The 21615-nt window shown below is 44.8% G+C and overlaps 1 protein-coding gene across 7 annotated transcripts in view; it reads right to left on the reverse strand.

Moving 5' to 3' along the window:
• Positions 1 to 3473: 3473 nt before the first annotated feature.
• The window catches only part of UNK (unk zinc finger), a 42734-nt gene continuing 24592 nt past the window's right edge, over positions 3474 to 21615 (reverse strand). The window contains exons 7-17 of one of the 7 annotated variants that reach the window (XM_064151010.1): positions 21475 to 21559; positions 19534 to 19676; positions 18190 to 18237; positions 17086 to 17286; positions 12820 to 12888; positions 11968 to 12142; positions 10706 to 10807; positions 8977 to 9165; positions 5999 to 6096; positions 5211 to 5468; positions 3474 to 4349 (exon numbers count right to left, since the gene is read on the reverse strand). In XM_064151010.1, the coding sequence (XP_064007080.1) occupies positions 4194 to 4349; positions 5211 to 5468; positions 5999 to 6096; positions 8977 to 9165; positions 10706 to 10807; positions 11968 to 12142; positions 12820 to 12888; positions 17086 to 17286; positions 18190 to 18237; positions 19534 to 19676; positions 21475 to 21559 (1524 nt within the window). In that variant the 3' untranslated portion in view covers positions 3474 to 4193. Of the gene's footprint in view, positions 4350 to 5210; positions 5469 to 5998; positions 6181 to 8976; positions 9166 to 10705; positions 10808 to 11967; positions 12143 to 12819; positions 12889 to 17085; positions 17287 to 18189; positions 18238 to 19533; positions 19677 to 21474; positions 21560 to 21615 lie in introns of all 7 variants that reach the window. The other 6 variants (XM_064151008.1, XM_064151009.1, XM_064151012.1 and 3 more) reach the window with 6 other exon arrangements.

Raw genomic sequence — 21615 nt, forward strand, 5'->3', positions numbered from 1 at the left:
CACACCACCACCGATCACCATTCTGCCAACTTCTACACTGAGGGGGCCCTTCTGCCCAGCACCCTTCCTCCTGGGGAGGAAGAGCCCCGGTCCAGAATTGCCACCATAAAATACTGCAGTGTGTAGTAGTAGTATTATTATGTTTTAAATTTTATTAATGTATACTGTATTTATTTTTAACAGTGGAAGCTACGGAGTGGGGGAAGCCCCAGAAACCTCTCCGCTGCAGTCGCTAGTTTGCAGGAATACTTCACCTTTAAGATACTAGGGTTTAACATCAGTAACATCGAGATTGCTGTTGGCCATCGCTCCAAGGATTATTGGAATTCTGGAGGAAAACACTTGGTAATATTCTTCCTTCTCTGATAAAGTGGGGGGGGCAGGTCAAAAGAAGGAAGAGGAGGTTCAGAGGCTGGTGGAACAGCAGTGAATTACTGAGTCCGTTCAGTGTTCTGGGCTTCCTCACAAGGGTAAGGACTTCTCATTGTCTCAGCTGCACAAGCCTTGCAAGTGGCTCAGGTTCAGCTTCAGAGATGCACAGAAAGTATAAAAACTCTTCAGGCAGGGGTTCAGCTGCAGTGATGCTCCCAACCCCCCATGGAGGTGGGGCATCTGCTCAAGGAGAACGTTGTGCTCTACCTCTGAGACTCTCCCCAGCTCCCTCCTGTGCCACCGAGTCTTGGCCACAGCTGGCATGCAGCTACATCATCTAAGGCCAGAGATGATCTAGAAGTGGTCCTGTTAGCCCAAAGCAATGCCAAAGTTCTTCAGCTCCTGGCTATCACCTACAGCTCTAGCCTTGCTTTTTTGGTATCTATCTACCCAGGATAGTGTTGTCTTAAGCCATTTGCTTCTAGATTGTTTTTCCATCATAATTTAGAAGTTAATTGCCCTTTAAGATACTGTGGTTTCACAACTCAATTATGACTCCCTTCCTCCAGCTCTTAGCTCAGAAGTGTCCACCCTGCACCGAGGTCAACGCTTCCAAAGCTCCCAAGAAAACCTGGGGAGGGAGATGTCATTATCCAATAAGGAGTCTGCACCAGGAGGCAGGACCCAGCCGTGTTCATGGTTGCTCAGCTACAAGCCAGCTGGGCTGCTCACCAAGGAGCCTTGTGGACCAAAACTTCATTTTGAAGCACGACTGGGCCAAAGAAAAAATGCCCCCTCAGTTCTGGTGTGTTACTGCGTGGCCTGTAAAAGGGAGTTCCTGCTTCAGAAGGAAGCCTGACAGCTGGTTACAGGGGCTGGAGTTATTAGCACCAGGTTCACCTCAACAAGACTCTTTTTACAGCACACAGAAGCTGACCAAAGACTTTTCAGCCTCGAATGCAGTGCTGTGGTTACAGTTCATCTGTCACAAGTGCTGGAGCAGGTCAGAAACGCTGCCCTTTCCCCCTGCTCTCACCTCACATGGTTGTGACATTGTCATGCAAGAGGCCCCTTAAAAATATTCACAAAATAGATGAAGATGAAGTTCTCTTTTCCATCTGATGCTTAAGAAAAGTAATTCACATTTCAGATAGCTCCTTTCTCTTTTAAAGCAGCAAACAAATTCATAAAAACCTAAATTTAGGAAGTGTTCCTTGAAGAACCAGAGGAAAGCAAGAAACAGGCTACGTGCTTGTGCAAAGAGAGTGCCGAGATACCTTGGGGTTGTTGGGGGGCAAGAGAAGGGGCTAGGGCTAATTCCTTCAGGCTGCTCTGCCACGAGTGCAGTGTGGCAATGCAAAGTTCAAATTTAAGGGCCACAAACAGGTGAAGTTTTGAATTCTTTGGTCCTTCAGTGTAAGTTATAAAAACAGAGGAATTGTTTTACTCAAAAGGGGGAAAAAAAAGTGTTTGTTCTGCTCTGGAATTTTCCTTCTACCTCCCTTGCCTAAGCCATGTGGCCTCAGAGAAACGGAGGGCAAATATGTTCTCCTCTGAGGCTCTGCATCACCCTGCTACTGGAAGTCCCACTGTAAGCTGCCACCAAGTGGAGAAATTCCACCTGGAGAGAAGGGACAAAGCGAAGAGCCCCTGTGGGAATGGGATGCAGCCGGGTGCTGGGCAGCTCTGGCTAACAGAGGGCTGGCCAAAGGTAGCCTCCTCCTGAGCAGTCCTCCAGGGAGGCAGGAGAGCAGCTAAACCACCAGGCGAACAGAAAAGTGTTACAAACCAAGAGCCAAACCAGGCTGATCAGCTCTGCTTCTCATAAATATTAAAATACCTGAATCAAGACTTTTAATTTCCTATGATTTAAGTTAGGTACAAAAACTTTTTTAGTAGTTTTTTTACTTTAATTGGTCTTTTTTCCTCCTACCTCCCTCCCCCCCTCCCCCCCACACACTTCTTTTTCCTGTTGGTTTATTTTTCCTTTTAAACTTTTTTCCCCTTAAAAAAAAAAAAAAAATTAAAAAAAAAAAGTTGATGTATTTTATTAAAAGGTCTTTCCTTAAGATCAGACCAAGGCAGATGAGCTGCCCCATGGCACAGACATTCAAAGGCTATAACCAAACAACATAGCCACAATAGTCACTCAACAGTGTCTCTCCATTAAAAAATAAAATAGAATTTAAAGAAAAATGGATGCTAGTTACAATAAAATACACGGGGGGCGGGGGGGAAGGCATTAAAAAAAATCAAAACAAGTTAATGGGAAAAACATTAAAAAACAAAACCAGAACTACACAGAGCTGCACTTAAGAGATCATCTGGGAATGCATATTAACCCTTTCCATGAAAAGGAAAGGTGGAATTATGGAAGCAAACCTAATTATGTCTTTGCATTAAATATGAAGCTTTCTGAGAGGCTCCAGTAAAAATTCTGTGTTCCTACAACAGTGGGCTGCTGGAGGTTCCAGTGCTTTGCCAGGTCAGGGAGGGGGCAGCACGTCCCTGGTGCAAAATGTAAATGGTTTAAGTCTTATGAGTGGCCTTTTGGTTGAGATCCCAGCAGGTTACTGCAGCCTACCTGATGTACAGATCCAGTGGACACATTGTGGAGGTGGTCACAGGAAAGCTCAGCTGCTGGACAGGTCTAAGCTGGTGGCACTACTTTGTCATGCTGAGCTTTCTCTGTCACCACAGGCATACAAGACCTCTAGTATGAAGCCTTCTGGACCTAGCAGTCCGACAAACCACCCTTGAGGTGCTGACACAGGTGACAGTGACTCCATTCAAGCATCCTCAGACTATCTGGATTGTTTCAGGCATTGCAGCAGTGACTATGAATCAGGTCCCTGTGGCTAAATCAAACTGAATCTGGTCTGATACGGTCTCTAGGCAGCCACCACAGAAAGGGGTGGCTGGAGAGAACCAACCTCTGCATCCATGTTTCCTTCCTAAAGGGCTTTAGCTGACACAAGGGTGGTACTTCTAAGGCTGCTCAGACCTGGCACTTGTCAGCTGTGTCAGCAATGACCACCAGTCACTGAATTTTGGGGCTCGGCTTGCTCTAGGTCCAATAATAATAATAATAATAATAATAATAATTTTTCCCTCTTTTATTCTTTTCATACAAATATACAAAGAGTGTAAAAAAAAAATTTAAAAACTGAACTTTGCTGCTTAAATGACAGACAAAGTTCCTGCACATTCAGAGCTGGGCAACAAGAGGCCCACCAGGCAGGTACCCAGCAGAGCTTCCATCAGGGAGGACGGCTTTAACCAAGCTGGGTCAAAGAGCAGGGAGAACCAAGGACATGAACAAGTCCTCTCAATCCACCTCGATCCTCCCCATGATCTCAACTCTTCCCCTGGAAAGCACATGGAAGCTCCTCTTTGCCCACTCTAAATCCTTCTGGAAATAGTCAAAAATTTGTTATCATCTAAATAGAAAAGAGGAGAAACACACACTCTTTGCAAATGGCCCTTTGATCTGTATTAAAAACAGCTCTCAAAGTTCCTCAAGAGTTAAGAATTAGTGGGGCAGGGGTGAGGGGCAGCTTAGATACGGGTTGTAAAATATTAAAAAGTGCTCTGCAACTAAATTTTTGTCTCATGTGTATGTGTGTGTGTGTGTCTGTGTGCATGTGTGTGTGTGTGAACCCAGAGCCATACACAGCCATGCACAGACACACACACACACACACGTATATACATCTCTAGAGACACATACATATATATATGCACAGATACATATATATGTAGGTCTGTATAAAGTTAAAAAGTTCTATAGGATATGATTAGAACAAAGTGTCCTTGGAAGGTCACGACTGGAGAGAGTGGGGCCTGTTGGGATGGCAGATGGGGCACTCGCCTTCCTCGGCGCAGGTTTCACACAGCACTGCGTGTTGGCACGGTAATACCACCCGGTTCTCCTCCTGACACTTAAGGCATTTCACTGACTGCATCTGAAATACTGCCTGCAAGAGAGAGGGACAGGGCACAAGGTAAACGTTAAAGCCACAAAAGCAAAGAAGGGGCCGTCCTGTAAGGAGGCAGCAGAGGGAGGGCTTGCAGCTGTCCTGTTCACCTGCTGAAGCAAAAGCAAGGCAGCAAAGCATCCATGTCTTTTAAGATCAACACAGTAACAGCTTGGACTGACTTAAACTCTTCACTTTAGGCAAGAAGATCACAGGATGTTAGGGGCTGGAAAGGACCCAAAGAGATCAAGTCCAATCCCCCTGCCACAGTAGGACTGCATGATCTGTCACAGAGGAATGCCAGATGGGTCTTGAAAGTCTCCAGAGGAGACTCCACATCCTCCCTGGGGAGCCTGTTCCAGTGCTCTGAGACTCTTACAGTAAAGAACTTCCCCCTTCTGTTGTGGTGAAACCTCCTGTACTGCAGCTTACACCAGTTACTCCTTGTCCTATCACAGGGAGCAAGTGAGCAGAGCCTGTCCCCCCCAGCCCCAACTCTCAGCCCTCAGATATTTATAAACATTTATTAAACCACCTCTCAGTCTTCTCTTCTCCAGACTAAAAAGCCCCAGGTCTCCCAGCCTCTCCTCATAAGGCAGTGCTCCAGTCCCCTAATCATCCATGTAGCCCTCCACTGGGCTACATACTCTCTCCAGCAGATCCCTGCCCCTCAAACTGAAGAGCCCAAAACTGAAGATCATGTGGTAGTTTCCTGTAAGTTGGATAAAACTCACTTTGGCAACATCCACATGGAATTGCTTTAATAGCTTTCCGATTTCTGGCTGCACTAAAAGGGGATAAAGCTGTGAGCCCTAGGAGCAAAGAGAGCAAAGCCCTGCCCTGCCCAACCCTGGCACTCACCTTATCGACTTTCTCCAGGTTTGCCCGCAGCTGCTTCTGGAGGGTGTAAAGCGAAGAGAGGGAGAGCGTTTCCAGGTCAGAGAAGGAGCGTGGAAACTGAGGGTCCTGGCCTGTGTGGATCCGCTCCAGCTCCTCCTGAAGTTTCTTCACTTGCAGCTCCAAGGCTTCCCTCTGCTCCCGGGCCAGTTCACATTCCATGTTAGCTGTGTTGGCGCGATCATTTGCTTCCTCTGCCTCCTTTTTCCAAGCATCACAAGCCTAAGAGTTCCAACAAAGAGGGCAATGAAGAAGCAGTCTGAAAACTCAGCCTCCAAAAAGAAAATCCCAGGCAAAAATATCCATTTCCACACACTCCTCACCAGGAATGTGTTCTGTCCAGTGTGTCCTGTTCCCCGGTTCTAAAACATCCTTGGAGCTCTGCTTCAAAGTGCTGCCCAATCCAGACGGCCTGTCTGGTTGAGCTATGGTTCTACCTATTAGGCTCACCTCTTTAAGGGGGATGAACTTCCCATACCAGCAAATTCTCAGAGATCTAAGTCAACTGGCAGGTCTAGGAGAATGTCAAGAAGTTCAGTGCACCTATTATGACACTTGGCCTTGCCCCTCCAGCATCTGACGCCATCAGGCACAGAGATTCAGTCAAGTGGAAGAATGCTTAGAGAATCTGTCTGTAAAACCCATGGCTCTTCCCATCACCTCAGCATCCAGAAAGCTTCTCCTCAAAGGCTGACACCTTCCTAACTCCTGCACACTCCCTAATCCCTCATCCCAGGAGTTGCCCCAGGTACCTGTTTGGCTTGTTTCCACGACTCTTCCCACTGCTTTATTGTGCCGTTGGCCTCATCCAGCTCTTGCCGTAGCCGTGCCAGCTCCGCAGCACCTGGACCTGACAGAAATGCAGGTGAGGTACTGGGCGAAAAACTCCCCGAAGCAAAGTGTTCCCATATGCTGCTGTTCATCCCATTTAAACCTGTTTCACAGGGAAATAGAGAGGGTTATGTCACACGTGCTGGCAATCTCCCCATTTCCTCCCTACCCCTGTGAAATCCAGGATTTAAAAAAAGTGTGCATAGGAAAAAGATCATCTCAGGAATTCCTTTCATCCCCAGGTCCCAGCAGTCCATCACAGAAAGGCTTTACAAAGGAAGATTCACACCATTAGGCCTCATCTTTAATGGCCTAAGAACTCAAGAAACTGAGTGGAGGCAACTTTCAAACCAGGCTGTTTTTAGAAGCATTGATTTTAGAGCAGAGCTGACAGCCAGCTTGGATTTCACAGGGAGCCTCTGAAGTGCTTACTGCCTGTCCACTTTCCTGTGCAGCACAGCACTGGTGAACAAGTTCATGCAGCCAACCCAGGTGGAGCTTCCTCTCACACTATACCTGAAGAAAACTTCTGCTTTTGACTCAGCTTGGTGCTCAGAAAGCAGTCTCACTTCCCAGTAAGACCAGAACACACCAACACCACTACTGTTTGCATATGCAAGGAACAGCACTGACTGGAAAACCCTGTTCATAAACAGGTGGAGGTGTAGACATCAGCTTCAAACCCTGCGGAGTTCTGGCATGAAGCCAGAGGAATTAGACTAATTAACCACTTCCCTATTTTAGCTTGTTCTAATAATTTCTCTTTTCAGGAAGAAATTCAAGGCTTAGGGGGCAAAGCAGTAGTTGTGAACAAAAGTGACTCTTTCCTTGTACTCTTAAGGACAAAAATGTTTTTACTCAGAGTAAGCATTCACACTTTGCCCTCAGAGAAGAACTAGAAGGAAAAGCTCATATTGAGCCCAAACTCCTGAGTGATGTGGACTCCTGTGCACACAGACACACTCCAGTTTGACGTAGGAGCCATTTTCATTCAGTGATGCTCACCACTGGGTCTGGACTATCCTAGTTGCATTTAATTCTGACCTTACAGCAGCTGAGCTGTGTCTGCAAACAAGGCCTGGGGCCGAGGACAACTCAGTGAGGGCTAACCCAGCACCACCTACTTGCCATTTCATGCCAACTGAAACAGAAACAGTTGCAAGAAAACAGCTGAAAAACAGTAACTTGTCTTCACTAAAGGCTCAGGTGCACCAAGTCGTTCAAGAGAGCAACAAGGGCTCCTTGCCGGCTCAGGCCACTTACCATGGATCAGCTCTGAAGCATGCTCAGCTGAAAGCAAGAAGCCTTCATGGAACCTCAACCCACACTTGCTTTTTAAAGCTCCAGTTTTCTTGAAGGGGAACTCAGCACTAAGCAGCATGCTGGCAAGCCACAAATCTTGCCACGACGCTGACCAAGCTCATCTCATCATTTCTTTTTTACTGCTTCTTTCCACCTGCTTGTTTCATGCTGGAAGCAGCAAGGCTCTTTGGCCAGGATTGCCTCTCAGCACGTTTCACATCTAGCACAGTGGGAACCAGCCCAGGACTAGGTATTTGTAACTCAACTGTAAGACAAATAAGCAGCAATACAGACACTACACACTAACTTATGTGCATTCAGCAAGTCACAGGGAATAAATTCCAGGTTCCCAACTGCTAGGTTTTTAAATATCTTGGTCAAAACTTCAACAAAAATGGCCTGCTCATATCAAAAGAATAATGTTTGGTTCTTTTTTTCCTTAAAAATGCAGTATCTAAATGCATTTCTGCATTTCCTGCAGTCCTTTGGGGTTTTAGTTGTGTAACTACACAGTGAAAACATAAAACTGCTTTGCTTATTTCTTCTGCAGTTAAAAGCAGGCCTTATCAGCAAGTTTTCCCTTTCTTATTGAATCTGGGATGAACAGCCAGCCACACCACTAATTAACAGCAGAGACACCCTCTGATGTCTGTTTTTTGTTGTTACAGTAACTGTAAAAGCTGCTAAAGCCAAACAAAAAAGCAAAGGCAAGGCAGGGAAGCATGGTTTGGCCTATGCAAACAAGGGATGCAGTAACACAGGTAAGTGCGTGCAGAAATAGATTACAAGAGCATGACATCATTTCATTAGGTTAAGCTGAATATTAAAGTGTATCTCAAGACTGAAGCAGCATTTATGTCTAGCATCAATCCAGGGAACAAACATTTACTAGCAGAAGTGAGCAGAGCCAGAGTCACTGTAGCCTTGAGCTCGCTTTTACTTCCCAAGGTAATCCTGATAATAAAAGAGATTTGGCCTCTCAGTTCCCAACTGAAGCTCCAGAGCAATTTCTCCTCACTTCAGTCCCACATACAGGAAAGAAATCCTCAAGAGTGCAAATGAAAAAATAAAAAATATAAAAGGAGCCAAGGGGACAAAGCTGGAACACTGAATTTTTGCAAACTCAACTGTAGCTTGCCAAACAGGGATCAAAAGTACAATGACCCAAGCCTGCTCTAGAGCTCCCAGGCATCAATATGACCTACAACAGTCCCAAGGGCAAGATGCAAACCCTGTCTTCAGTGAGCAAAGCTGAGACACTCAGCTCTGAACTTCATGTGAAGCCTCTGCACAGCACTAGTGGCTGAAAAAGGCAGAGCTCTTTTCCCCAGAAAGGCATCATCAGAGCAAATCACTTAACCTATCTGTCCCTTTTTCCCAGCCTAGAAACATGGGAAGTAAAGGAAACTGTCCCCTCGTCCACAAGGCATCAGCTGGTTTTCGGTAAAGCAGTTTCTAGCGTGTTGCTGTTCTCATGGGGGAAGAGGTACAAATGGGCAGCAGTGAAAGAACACATCAAAAGTAAAGCCAACTTAAAAGAAAATACTTACATGGCACAGACAGGCATGTACATGGGACACACACACTGTGCATTTACCTAATGATCCATGAGAAGCTGATGTCCCCAGGAATGTGTTTTCTGACTGGCTTAAGTGTCCCTGGGGCTGATGGAGGAAATGCGATGAGAGGCTGACCGGTGGAGAAGGAGAGGCAGAGTGAAAGGAGGCAGAGCTTCCAAGGGAGCCGGGGATATTTACAGGAGCAGAACTTTGCAGCAAACTCCCACCTGGACAAAGAACACACAGAGAGGATGGCTATGTGTGACCATGAAGTATGGGCCGGAGCACAGCGCAGGAGGTCAGAGCAGAAGGTGTTAGCTTCCCTCTCTCCTTCCTAAGCCCCTTGGGACTCCCTCTGCTTCTCATCAGGCTTCATTCCCCTCTCAGCCTTTAAGAGGAGCACTGAGGCTGTAGGAATCACACAGGTTAAGACCCTCCAGAGTGCCACGGACTAGTTTTTCATCAGCCAAAGCAACAAAAGGTTTTCTGAGCAGAGTTCAATCCCTATCAGCCTAGAGAAGATGAATTTGGTACCTGGTGAAATACTTTGTAATGAGTAACTTCACTTTTAAAACATGTGCCTCTGCCTTTAATACTTCCAAACAACCTGTAGGAAAAAGACTAACAATGCTGGGTCGTGTCATGATCCTAACCAATAAAAAAAAATCAGTGAGTAGCTTTAGCTGGTTTAGATGTACTTGAGCACCTGAATTTACCCCCAGATAACAAAAGCCCATTCTCCAGAGACATTACAATTCCCTCACACACGAGGTCATTCCAACCAAACCTCATTTTTGGTCTCTCAAACAAAATGATTCTGTGATTCTGTCTGCCACTCAAAGATTGAGGGAGATCTCAGCCCTGCTCCCCATGCTCTCCTGATCTCCCTTCTTAATCATCAGGTAACATCCAGACCTGATGTGAACAGAGGGAAGAGCAGCATGGAAGATCTCCAAGGCACTGCAGATGAGTAGTAGTAGAAGCAGAGCTATCAGCAGACATACACAGCAAACTCTTCCATCAGGCTCTTATCTGTGGCAGGGAAATGGAAGTGATATTCTTTAGGCTTCCTTCCACAAGGCCCTTTCTACCTTAGCACAGCTCCAGGCAGTGTAGTTCCCTTGGAAACCTTCTGATCATCAAAGTCACCTTTCATTCAAAACCTGTCTTACACAGCAAAGGTAGCCAGAAACTGCAACCACATCCAGACAGCTAGGAGACATTTCCTTTTTCCCTGGACACTCGTCAGAGACAGGTAGAAGAGGACTCAGCCTACCTCCACATACTAAAATGAGACAGACATTACAGGAATCAAATCAGCAGACCATGATGACACTCTGTGACAGATGGATAGCATTACCAGGTCAGTGAGCTTCGTGTTACTACCAGGGAGAGTTTATTCTGCTTAAGATGCAAACCATTATACTTTGGCCTGTTTTGTAAAAAATGGTATCAGATGCCTTCTAGAATCTACTTGCACACTTAAAAAGAAGAGGGGGAAGAAAAAAACCTCAAGCAAGTCTCATTCAATCTCAAGAAACATCCCCAAGACACCAGGGCCCAATGGTAAGAACTCAGCTCTGCTAGTCAACAAGGGCAAGCTCTGACTTTGAAGATGCTCAGCAGTTGCCAGAGTTTGTTATTGCTGCTGTTGTAACCAATGCTATTTTGGGGCTGGTTTTAGAGCTTTGTTGGGCTGGCTCCACTGAGGTGACTGGGCAACACTGCTTGGCAGAAGATAAAGAAAGCTCTGTTGCTTTCATGTACCTATCATGATGCCACTCGTGTGGGGCACTGTGCTGCTGTCAAATGTCTTCTCCAGGGCAGCCACTCCGAATTCATTCAGGTCCAGGTCATCCAAGGCAGACTCTGCCAGACACAGAGGTACCAATTATGTTATAAAGGACCAACAACTTCAAGAGATAGGATGGCCCAAAGAGCCTACATGCAGAGGAGCTTTTGCTCTCTATTTGTCAGTCTGCACGGCCCTACTCTCTGCCCTATGCAATGTTCTCCTCCAGCAGTTTGGCAGAAGTGCCATGGGTAGCTTTCCAGTTGGGCTTCTTTTGCCTGATCCGATTTCTTTTTGTCTCAAAGTACTTCCAAATGTTACAGGAAAAGACAAATTTGATTAAATAACAGCAGTTCCCATAATTCTTCCCCAAACTGCTCTTTCAAGTCTGTCCATAATATGCCCTAACACTGGCTTATGACATGTCTGGGGTTGTGCTTTGTCCCTACTCTGCTGAAGAGCCACTCAAAACCAGTAGAGGGGAACACCTGAAAAAAAACATCTCTGAGGTTCCAAGATGGGGTAAAATAGAGAAAGCTTACAAATGCCTACAACTGTGACATCTATTTGAATATGCCTCATCACTAATCATGATCAATATCATCCCATCCCACACAAGCCCACTCCTTTCTATTATTGGTTTTAGCCAATTAATGAGATCACCTCAGAAACTTTAAGATTTAAAAAAAAGAAAGAAAATTAAAAAATTAAGAAAGGAAACACAGGTGACCAAAAAAAATCCTGCACCTAATCTAAGAGGAATGATTCCACTCTTTGGACTCTTCTGTTCTCCTTCTTACAGCCTCTGTCCTACATCTACAAAGGGCAAGTCCTTACCATCTACCTGGTGGTAGCCCTCACTGTAAAACTGTCCTTTAGAATGGAAGGGGTTGGAGCTGTGGAAAACGCCCCTGTGATTTCCTGCCTCCTCCAAGACCTCTTTGTCACTTTGACAAACCTAAGCCTAAGGCCCTTTACACCATCTGACATTTTGAGTAAGTGGCTCAGAGGCCTCCTGTTGGTCCCGTGGGTGAATTTCGTCCGTAATGACCTGCGGAAAACATCAGATGTGTCACAGTGACAGGAAAAAAAGCTTAACAGCCTTGGGAATCTGCCAGACACTGACAGAGACGAAAAACTGGAGCTCAGTGGAACACCCATGCTACTCCAACTCTCATACCTGGAGATCCATGTCTGAGGAAGCCCTATTAGCATGAGTGAAAAAAGGCAAAGTTACCTATGACAGACTCAACGGTGTCACTGGTTGGGTAGAAGGGAAGGGCATTGGCATTCATGCCTGGTATGCTGCTGGTGCCAGCAGGGCTCGGTGGCGTTGCAGCCAGACTGGAGGTGATGCTAGAGGAGATGCTGGATGTCAGTGGGCTTCCCACTGGGAGAATACCCAGTATGTCCTGAAACAAGAGTTTCAAAAGGGAAAAAGGGAGGAAATAAAACACCTCGATAGCAGAATCCCTTTATAAACATGCAGGAATAAGCCAAAGATCAGCAGCAAACCTGTTCCTGCCTGCTTCCAACCTGACAGATGGCTGCTGCTATGACTGGGCTGGGGGTGGGGGAGAGATTAACAGCTTTCCTTTCGTTTCTGCCCACCGTTCTCTGCTCCATGTCCCCCCGTCCCCCAGTATCACAAACATCCTTCAGGCTGCCCCAGAATGAACTCCTGCGACCCACAGGTTGCAAGCAATCACAGGGATGGGTCGCACAATCGCTCACTCAGACTTAGTTCAGCACATGACTTAGAACCTGATATTAAATTCTCTTTGCTGAATCCTTGAACTTAGATGACTCCAGAGATCCATCCCAGCTCAATTTTCTGTCATTTGGAGACAATCTCCCGCATGGCCCAGGCCTTTGAATCTATCCTCAATTCACACAGGTCTAGCCACTTGCAAATAACAGCTCCATCCCATCTTCATAAAGTAATCCCTCAAGCTGAGCGTCCCTAATGGTGTCTGGACTGTCATTTACTCCCTGCAGAGTTGTCTGGATCCACAGAGATTTCTCATGTCCTTGTCTGCAGCGCTGCGAGCGCCGAGCTATGTTCAGAGCCCGGCCAGCAGTACCGTACCTGTTTGGGCTGTAACAAAGGTTGCTCCTGGCTCCTGTGTTCCAGTGAGTGGGACTTCATTTTTGCTTGCTGCAGTAAAGAAACAAAAAGTTAAGCAGGAGAATTAGCAGCAAAATTAAAAATGGCTGGCTGCTGGCTTTGGAGAGGCCATGGGAAGCACAGTCCCCTCCTCTCTTACAGCCTGCTCTGGGCACAGAAGGATTCATAGAGTGGGAAAGCAAAGCAAAGCAAACTGAAAACACTCCAAGCAATTTACTTTCCAAGACATCACCTCTAGAGTTATGCAAAGCCTTGTTACAAATTGCATTTGCCTTCAATGCTGCTGTTAAGTTCTCTGCTAGCACAAATGACTTCTTAAGAAGGAAGACTAAACATGAATTATTTTGCCTTGCTATTAATAACTCTTCAGCCCTGCCACTATCTAAAAAAGGCCAGAAATGGTGAGAGGGATATTTTTTAATGATGTAAACACTTTTCAGCTTTGGGAAAATAAAGTATGTAGATCGTGTTTTCCCTCAAACCTTGCCAGCTCTCAGCTAGCATTGCAAAAGAAAATACAGTGAGAACTTACATATTTAAAAGCCAAATCATCAAAACTGGTTATAAAAAAAACAATCCTTTCCCCCATCCCTTAACACAGAGCTCAAAGCTATGAAACAGAAATGAGATCAAGGCTGTCTGGAATTGCAAAACTGCATGAAGAACAACATACAATAAAATTCCACTATCTAGCAAAAAAAAATTCAGCTGAAGGGCCCTTCCAGCTCTATATCCTTAACGGATATCAAGCCTCTTGCCTCACAGCATGCCCATTCTGGGCTACAACAACCAGAGCTGGGAAGGAAGTGGACTCGTCAGCCTGTCAGCCAGTAACGGTCTGTTCTGCAAGCCCTGCTCTGCTCTTTCCATGCAGCTAACACGGTTAAGGCACAGAGAGATCAACAACATCCTCTGGGCACAGAGAGGGAGTAAAAAAAGTGCTGAGAGTCTGGGTTGCTTGTTTGCTCACTCTTCAATCCCCAGCCTGAATCGGAGACATATTCCAGGCATAAAGGCGGCTCAGAGGTTCTTATGGCACACACAGGTAGTCACCACCTCCACAAGGGAAATCCAGGCATGATATCCAACAGCAGAACAGGAGACACCAAGCTGACCTGAAGTGACAGGTCTTGACTTGTTGGCTTCAAGAGTCTTATGAAAGATTGCTAGGGAGGGATGACATAACCAGATAGGCGAAAGAGCGGCAGAAGAATTCATCCCTTGGCTTCCTTTAATTAAATCATTTTCTCTGCTCAGCTGTATGCCTATGGGCAGATGGTTAGGTCAAAGCCTGGATACGGATGCAAAGATCCTTCTGTGGTGGGCATCATTCCCTCACGCTTCCCTGAACAGCACACAGCGTGTTTACACACAGCAAAACCACCCCCGAACTGAGGGGGTTTGTTTCCTTTTGTGTGCAACAGCCACCTTAGGTTCCTGCAGCTGTGTGTGTCTGATAACACTGCTGCCTTCCTCACACATCTCTGTCCTGCCTGACACTCAGCTGAACACAAGATGTGCTATCAACAGACGTCAGCAGCTGAAGAGAAGGCACAGACCCAGCCATGCTCCCCCTGCAGAGAGGCTTCCTGCCAACGGAGCTAGCTGACTCTAGAGCAGTTAAGTCTTACTGGAAGGGGCTGGTTTTGGTTTTATTCTTTCCTTCAAGGAATAGAAAAAGTGGATGCATTTCTAAGCCAGTCCCAATTCCCACTGCCTGGAATTCCTGTAATACCAGTGAAAAATGGAGCACACTGGCTGTCACCATTAGGCCAGGCTCCTTTCACTCTGAATACCACGAAAAAGGGCAAACATCTAGACAGAAAAATAACAGGGCAGCCTGAATCCCTCCAGCTCACTCTGTTGCAGCCAGGGCAGAAAACAAGAGACATAAATTAGGAGTGAAACCAATTTTTTTCTAACCAGTATGGAACAAACTTACTGTACTGTGTGTCAGGACTCAGGGAACACCTCCTGGTCATGGCATTCAAGCCTTTCCAGTGCAGCCATTTTTTTTTCAGCTTGCTAAGTCTTTTGGGACTCAGGAAAAGTATTTTTAGTTTTAACTGCTGGCTCAGCCTTACCACAAACTCTGTGGAATCTATTAACACAGAAGGTGCATTTTCTGTTCTAGCAAGATAGAAACTATTTGCACTAAAACTTCAGAGGAAAAACGAGAAGCTCATTGCAGAGCTGAGCCAGAGATGTCTCTTAAGTTTTCAAATGTAAGTGAAGAAAGTTACTTGCCTATCTAATTATTGGTCTAATGTACAGGGTATATGAAAATCTCTGGTGCCCACTGCAGCCAAAAGGGAATTACAGGAAAAGTTTAAAAGTAACTACAGACTGAAAGAAAATTAAAATCAGGACACTTAGGAGACACCTAATTTTGTCTGCAGAAGCCTAGCATAAGGCAACTGTGATTATTTCTGTCTATATCTTAATAGCTGCTTATTCCAGTCATTTAACACAGGGTTTTGCTTAATCAAAGCCACATGAGTAAGAAGCTACCTGAATACAGTATTTTTGTAGCACAGCCTAGACTTGAGACATAAATGCTTGTCATCTGGCTCTCCTTTTAAAAGTCCTATTCATGCTCCATCCCCTTTCTCCTTGGCTTAGGCTTGCTGCCATTCTCTCCAAAGCAGGGCCTCCCTGGCACTCTGCCTCTGCTGGCAGGAAATAGGGGTTCTCTCAGTCCTTTGCCTTTGGGTTCACTCCTCCTTTGCAGCAGAGGCAACAGAGAAGGGGCACATGTTTCTGCTTTTGTTTCTAAACAACTGCTACAAGCTGCTGTGCCCACGAGAAGTGCCAGGATCACAGCATGGTCTGCTCTTTACCCCCCAAAGATGTGTTGCATCAATTTGCAGTTTCCTAAGCCACATCCACGTTAGGCAAGACAATGGAAGCATTTATAAGGAAGCATGCGTGCATGCAGCTTAACCTCTATTTGTAGCTACATCATTTTAATGAGACTGAAAACAGTTCTTCAAGACTGATCCTACTGCAAGGTTTGGTCACATTTTCCTAAAGCTGCAAAAATAAAACAAACAAAGCCCACAGAATCTGCTTCTAAATCCAACTGCTTTATGCAAGATCTTGTCTGGACAGGCTGTTTTCCCTGTTCCTTCACAGCAGTGCAAGATTATTAAGATACCTTCTTTAATATTACAGACAAGAGTTTAAATGTAGCCAGGTTGAAGGCAGCACTTCCTGTCATCACTGTTTTCAAGCAACAGAGATCAGATATTTTTATTCCTTTCTATACTCAAGGGAAAAAAAGAATTTACAGAAAATATTTTTGCAGACACCTCTTCATGAAACTCGCTCTTTCTTCCCCTTCCATTGCATTTACAAACCCAGGAAGAAATAAAAACTGGGTTTGGGTTCAGCTGACTTGGAAGGGATTGGCAGGGAAACTGTTAATTGTAACATCAAGACAGGAAATTCAAAAGAAGTTGATGACTGTGGAAAAGCTCGTGTGTGGCAGAAGAGATGGAAGAGACTGTTTGAGGTTTAGGGAGTCTGAACAAGGCATGACACCAAGAAGGAGAAGACTGAGGAAGCAGCAAGACAAGACTGGGATATCAAAGAGGGAAAAGAGAGAATGTCATAGAAGATATGGGTTGGGTAAGATTGTCAAAGGTTCCTCAAATGAGAATGAGGAATTCAAATTTAACACAAAAGCCACAGGAGCGAGTCAAGGATCAGAATGATACAGCCAGAGAAGTGAGAGACAACTAAACAGGACATATTTAATACACTGGAGAAATGAATGGTGGAATTAGAAGGCAAACCAAGTCATGGAGATCAAGGTAAGAGCTTGGAGTGAGAACAGAGAAGGAAGGATGAGGTTCCATGAGACAACACAGCAGAAGAGACAGCAACTCTCGGCAAGGACCCTAGTAAGGAAAAAGAAAGAGCAAGAAGGGATATGTGGGAAGCTACTCAGGGTCAACACAGGACAGAAGTTGTGAGAGATTAGGAAAACAAGCAGCAGCTCAACTTCCACAAGCTGAGCGTGATGGCAGCCAGGCAGACAAGAACTGATGCAAGATGGAAGAGACTCGGACGTTGAAACCAACAGCAGAGACTGAGAACAGCTGCTGAGAACCATGCTTTCTCATTTTTGATCCTTGAAAAATAGATACACCATTCAGGCTACACTGGGCAATTCCTCATTCCTCCTCTTCCCCCCAACTCTTCCAAACAGTATGCCCTACTAACCTGGCATTTGAAACTCTTCAAATACTCGGCCCCCACCTGATCTTCTCGCTCAAACCCCGGTGCTTTCTTGTAGCTGCCGGCTGCTGTTACTGAGTCTGGAGGAAAACCAATGGTCTCCAAGCTGTGTGGCTTTCCAATGGCACCAGGAGGAGACCCACATATATTAGATGGGCTTCCGAGACTGCTGTTCCTACAAAGAATCTAATAGAAGGAAGAAGTGTCAGGAGAGTACAGCTGGCCAGTAGCAACGACTCAAGAAGAGAGGCATCCCCGGGAAGAGCTCATTCACTTCACTGTTTGTGCATCGGTGTACTGGGAGTCAACACAAGCACACAAGCTTCCAGGAAACAGTTGTCAGGAACCAAGAAAAACCTCCACTAGATACTGGATTTATACAGTCCCACCATTATGGTTTTACTGTCCTCACTTTGTACTGGAATGTAGCCTTATAAAACACAACCTACAGCTCTAGTGATATTCAGTCTTCTTGAGGCCTTAGATGCGACTGATCAAGTCTCCAAATCTGACTAAAGCTCTCTTTGCTTTCCTTAGGCTACACTGGATCCTATCTGCACTCTGAGCAGTACTGTGAAACCTGGGAAGGTGCTCTGGCAGGCAGAACAACCAAGCATATCTGAGCTATGTGCAGTACTGTATGTTTTGTTTTCCAGTTGGAAATCTGAACATTTTAATGCAGGTACAAGCCAAGTATCAACAGCTGCATTAAAAAAAACAAGGATTTCCAACAGTTCCATTCTTTGGACTAATACCAGGGATTACAATCACATGCAACAAGGCTAGTTTTGCACTGTAGATGAAGCCACAGACAGCAGCAAAGGAGATTATGATGAGTTTTAGAGAAAGGGCTGACCTGGACCAATGCAGATATCCCACTTCTCTGGGACAAGAAATGATCTTGCCCCATTGGCAAGCACAACTGTGCTTCAGACATCATTTAGACAGCTCACTGGTACCACAGATTCAAATGTGGCACAATCTGGGCTGGAATCAGAAAAGAAGCAGCATCCTACAGTGTTTTGGGTTTATTTTTATACAAGCATTCTGCTGTCCACGCTTCCCTACAGTTGCAAAGAGACTACTCACTGTGGTGGAGGTGGGGCTAGTTGGCAGAGTTCCTGATTTATTCCACACCTACAGTACAAATACAAAACAGAACAGGCCACGTGAGGCTGGCTGCTAGAGGGACCTTTCTTCTCTGATTAATTCATGATGTAAAATGATCACCAGCAAAGCCATATTTGTTTGCAAGCTACATGCAGATGCCCTGTGGAGTGATGAAGTCACAGAAAGACATGTGTTGCCATTTGGCATACATCCAAGGATTAGGAAAGATTGTTTAAGAGACTAAGAGCTTGATATGGAACAGACCTAAAAGGTCTGTTAAGTGGAAGGTATCTTCAATTTCACTACAGCTTTCAGAGAATTTAGATGACACATTCACAAGATGAAAGGGTTTTGGGTTTTACTGCTTTCCACAGTGTTATTTAGTGAGACAAAATATTGCTTCCAGACTTTTCAAGACCTGTTTGGAATTCTAGCTGCAACCAAATTCAGGAGAGCTGTGAAACTAGTAGCTTGGCTTTGACGCTAATAAAATCAAACTAGCAGCTTCTCTTCTCAAAGAGAGGGAAAAAGATAAAACTGAGGTCCTAGGCGAGTTCACCTCATTCTGATCAGTTTCAAATGAGCTAAGCTAATGTCATTTTACCTTCTCAAAACCTTGATCAGCCATCTGAAAAGGTTACACACCTTATCAACAGCAGTGCAAACAGGAAGGACTTTAGAAACAACAAAAAAAAGGCTCTCAGAAAAAAATGAAGCCTTGCATTCCACAAGCTTCTTATCCATCTGTATCTGTTCAGCATTTAAAGATCTCCCTTCCTGCATGTATAACTAAACTAAACTACTACCAACAGTCTGAGGCATTACTTAAATACATTCCAGAGTTTAGCTGTCTCCATGAGTGGGAGGGAATCAAGGATATCCTATAATGCGACACACAATATGCACAGCCTAAGCCTCTGAGATTACATATGTAAACAAACCCCATTGTAGTTATGTACTTTAGATGTTACTGGCTCACAGCCTTTAATTAGAGTACTTGGAAATCAAGCCCAATATGTACCTCCAGACAGGAAGGAGTTGGAATTCATGTGCGGATATATTCCACTTTCCTGAAAGGACCTCTATAAATGCTGCACAGAAAGGAAAGCTTCCACATTTTATAGGTGAAAGGACAAAACTAAAGCCACCAAATTTTATGTTCCAAACAAACAGACCCCTCTAAAAAGCATGGAGCTGAGATGTAAAAAAAGAAAATGTTGTTTCCCTTGGGCTTTTGGATACTTGGGTTCTTTGGGAGAAAGAAGTGACTTGGAGGAACTCAGATTTCTACAGCATGGACAATGCTCCCCCAGTGCTACATACATTGCTAAGGTCTGGGGCATGTGGACTGGAGGGGCTGACTGGAACAGAATCACCAGCTGCTGACGGCATGTACATCACAGGGCCTGTCTGTGTGGGGCTAGACACAGCCGAGGATTGCTGCAAGTCTTCACTGAGTGCAGGCTCTGCAAGAAATCAAAGCACATGGAACATTACTCAAGCTGCACAACTGCAGTGAAGCACAAGACAGTTGGGAACAAGAACACTTTGATATTCTTGAGAGAAGAAACATTCACGCAAGCACCTCCTTAAAAGCATAGAAGCAAAGAGAAACCTCATTTGACAAATGGCTACTACTTATCTAATATTCCTTACATTATTCCTTGTCATCACTTGTACACTGTGCTGCTCTTTTAGCCCATTAATGCTGTTCCAAAATTATCCTCCTGCATGAATTGTGTGTGTTACTCATTCAGCTGTCTTGAACTAAGCAGAGCTTCCTTCACTGCTAGGCAGAAAGTTGGTGGGTGCATTAGAATTAGCTGAGGGAGATAAGTTCCCATCTGTGCTCATTACAAACCATAACCAAAAAGACCTGGAATGGCATACACCAAAAAAAAAAATGTGTCTTCGAAGGTCAAGTGGAGATGCTGTAGCCTTGTAGCATTTACACACACCTCAGTATCTTTATAAAACCCATCTAACTGATACTATTCTGGTATGACAATATCTTTTAACACACCATTTTCAACGTGTTTCTTGCTACCAATCAGCAAAACTCATGCTAAGAGCAAATGTAATAAACAGGTTCCTGTTATTTTAATTGAATTAGGCCCTCAGTGTTCACCTCACTAAGAAAGGGCTAAGAGATACAGTTCCATACAACAGCACAAGAAATATCCAGGATGGAATGACCTAATGCCATTGAATATTACTCCGGCTTTAAAGCAGTAAAGCATCAAGTGCAATAATCTTGTTAGGAGTGAGGCACCTCCTGAACAAAACCCCCTGTGTTAGAGACAGGGGAGATTGCTAAACACTGTTGCTTTATCAAGAGTTCATTCTCTCTTAAGCTTGCTGGATCATCTTGTGTAGTTGCACTGCTGTGTTTTGGGTCATCACAGCCCACAGCTCTAGCTATAATTACTGCTTGTGACAGGGCTTCTAGGAAAGAAACTGCATAACCTGCAGGGAATTTACTCTCACCATTTCATGACAAAGGCAGCAATTACTAATTCCACCATTTACAAAGGATAATCAAATAACAAAGAGATTTGCTCAAGGCTGTGTAGTGAGTAGGTACCAGAGCCAATCTATTGACTTCTGAGTAACCTGCTCTAATGACTGCAAATTAAACAGCGAGACTGAAGTGTAGAAACTGAGTAGGAACTAACCTGAATGTAGAACTCCAACTGAAACAGCAACACTAGCTTACAGATGCTGAAGCTGAGGATTGAACTAATGCCCTATAATCAGGAAGCTATTCAGAAAAGAGGATTTGAGGAAAAGCAGACAAAAAAGCTGCATATTTCTACTTCTCCAACCTGACTTCAAGATTTAGACTTGAAACAAAACTTCATAAATAGTACTGATTTTTTTTAAATGGAGCAATACATTATCTAGAGTTAGCAATTTTATCCTTCAACTGCAATGGTTTGCAACTTAGCTAGGTACAGCTCAGCAGCAGCTTTGTCAATGTCCATCCTCCTAAAGCGACATAGAGAACTAAGCAAGTGAGAGGGAACAAGGGAGATACTTCAAGAGTCGAGGGCTGAGATCTACAGACTACCTACTGCCTTCAGCTCTGCCCAACATCTGCCACGCTAGCATGGTTTGATAGGAATTATCAAAAAGTCAATACTTTGGTTTGAAAAAGGCTTCACAGAAGCTCCAGTTTAGCAAATGCCATATTTTAAGCTATTTTGGCCAGAAGGTCTCCAGAGGTCCAATATCCATGAAAGACAAAAGAAGCAGCCCACGTACGTTCTACATGTGCAAAGGCACAGAAGGGTCCTCGGGGACAGCTGCCAGACTGCTGCATATCATTGCATTTGGTGGATTTGTAGATCTAAAGATGAAAAATAAAATAAAAAACAAAAACAAAACAAGACATGAACAGGAAAA

Source organism: Pogoniulus pusillus, chromosome 11 (genome assembly GCF_015220805.1).
Source record: "Pogoniulus pusillus isolate bPogPus1 chromosome 11, bPogPus1.pri, whole genome shotgun sequence".
Lineage (NCBI taxonomy): Eukaryota > Metazoa > Chordata > Aves > Piciformes > Lybiidae > Pogoniulus > Pogoniulus pusillus.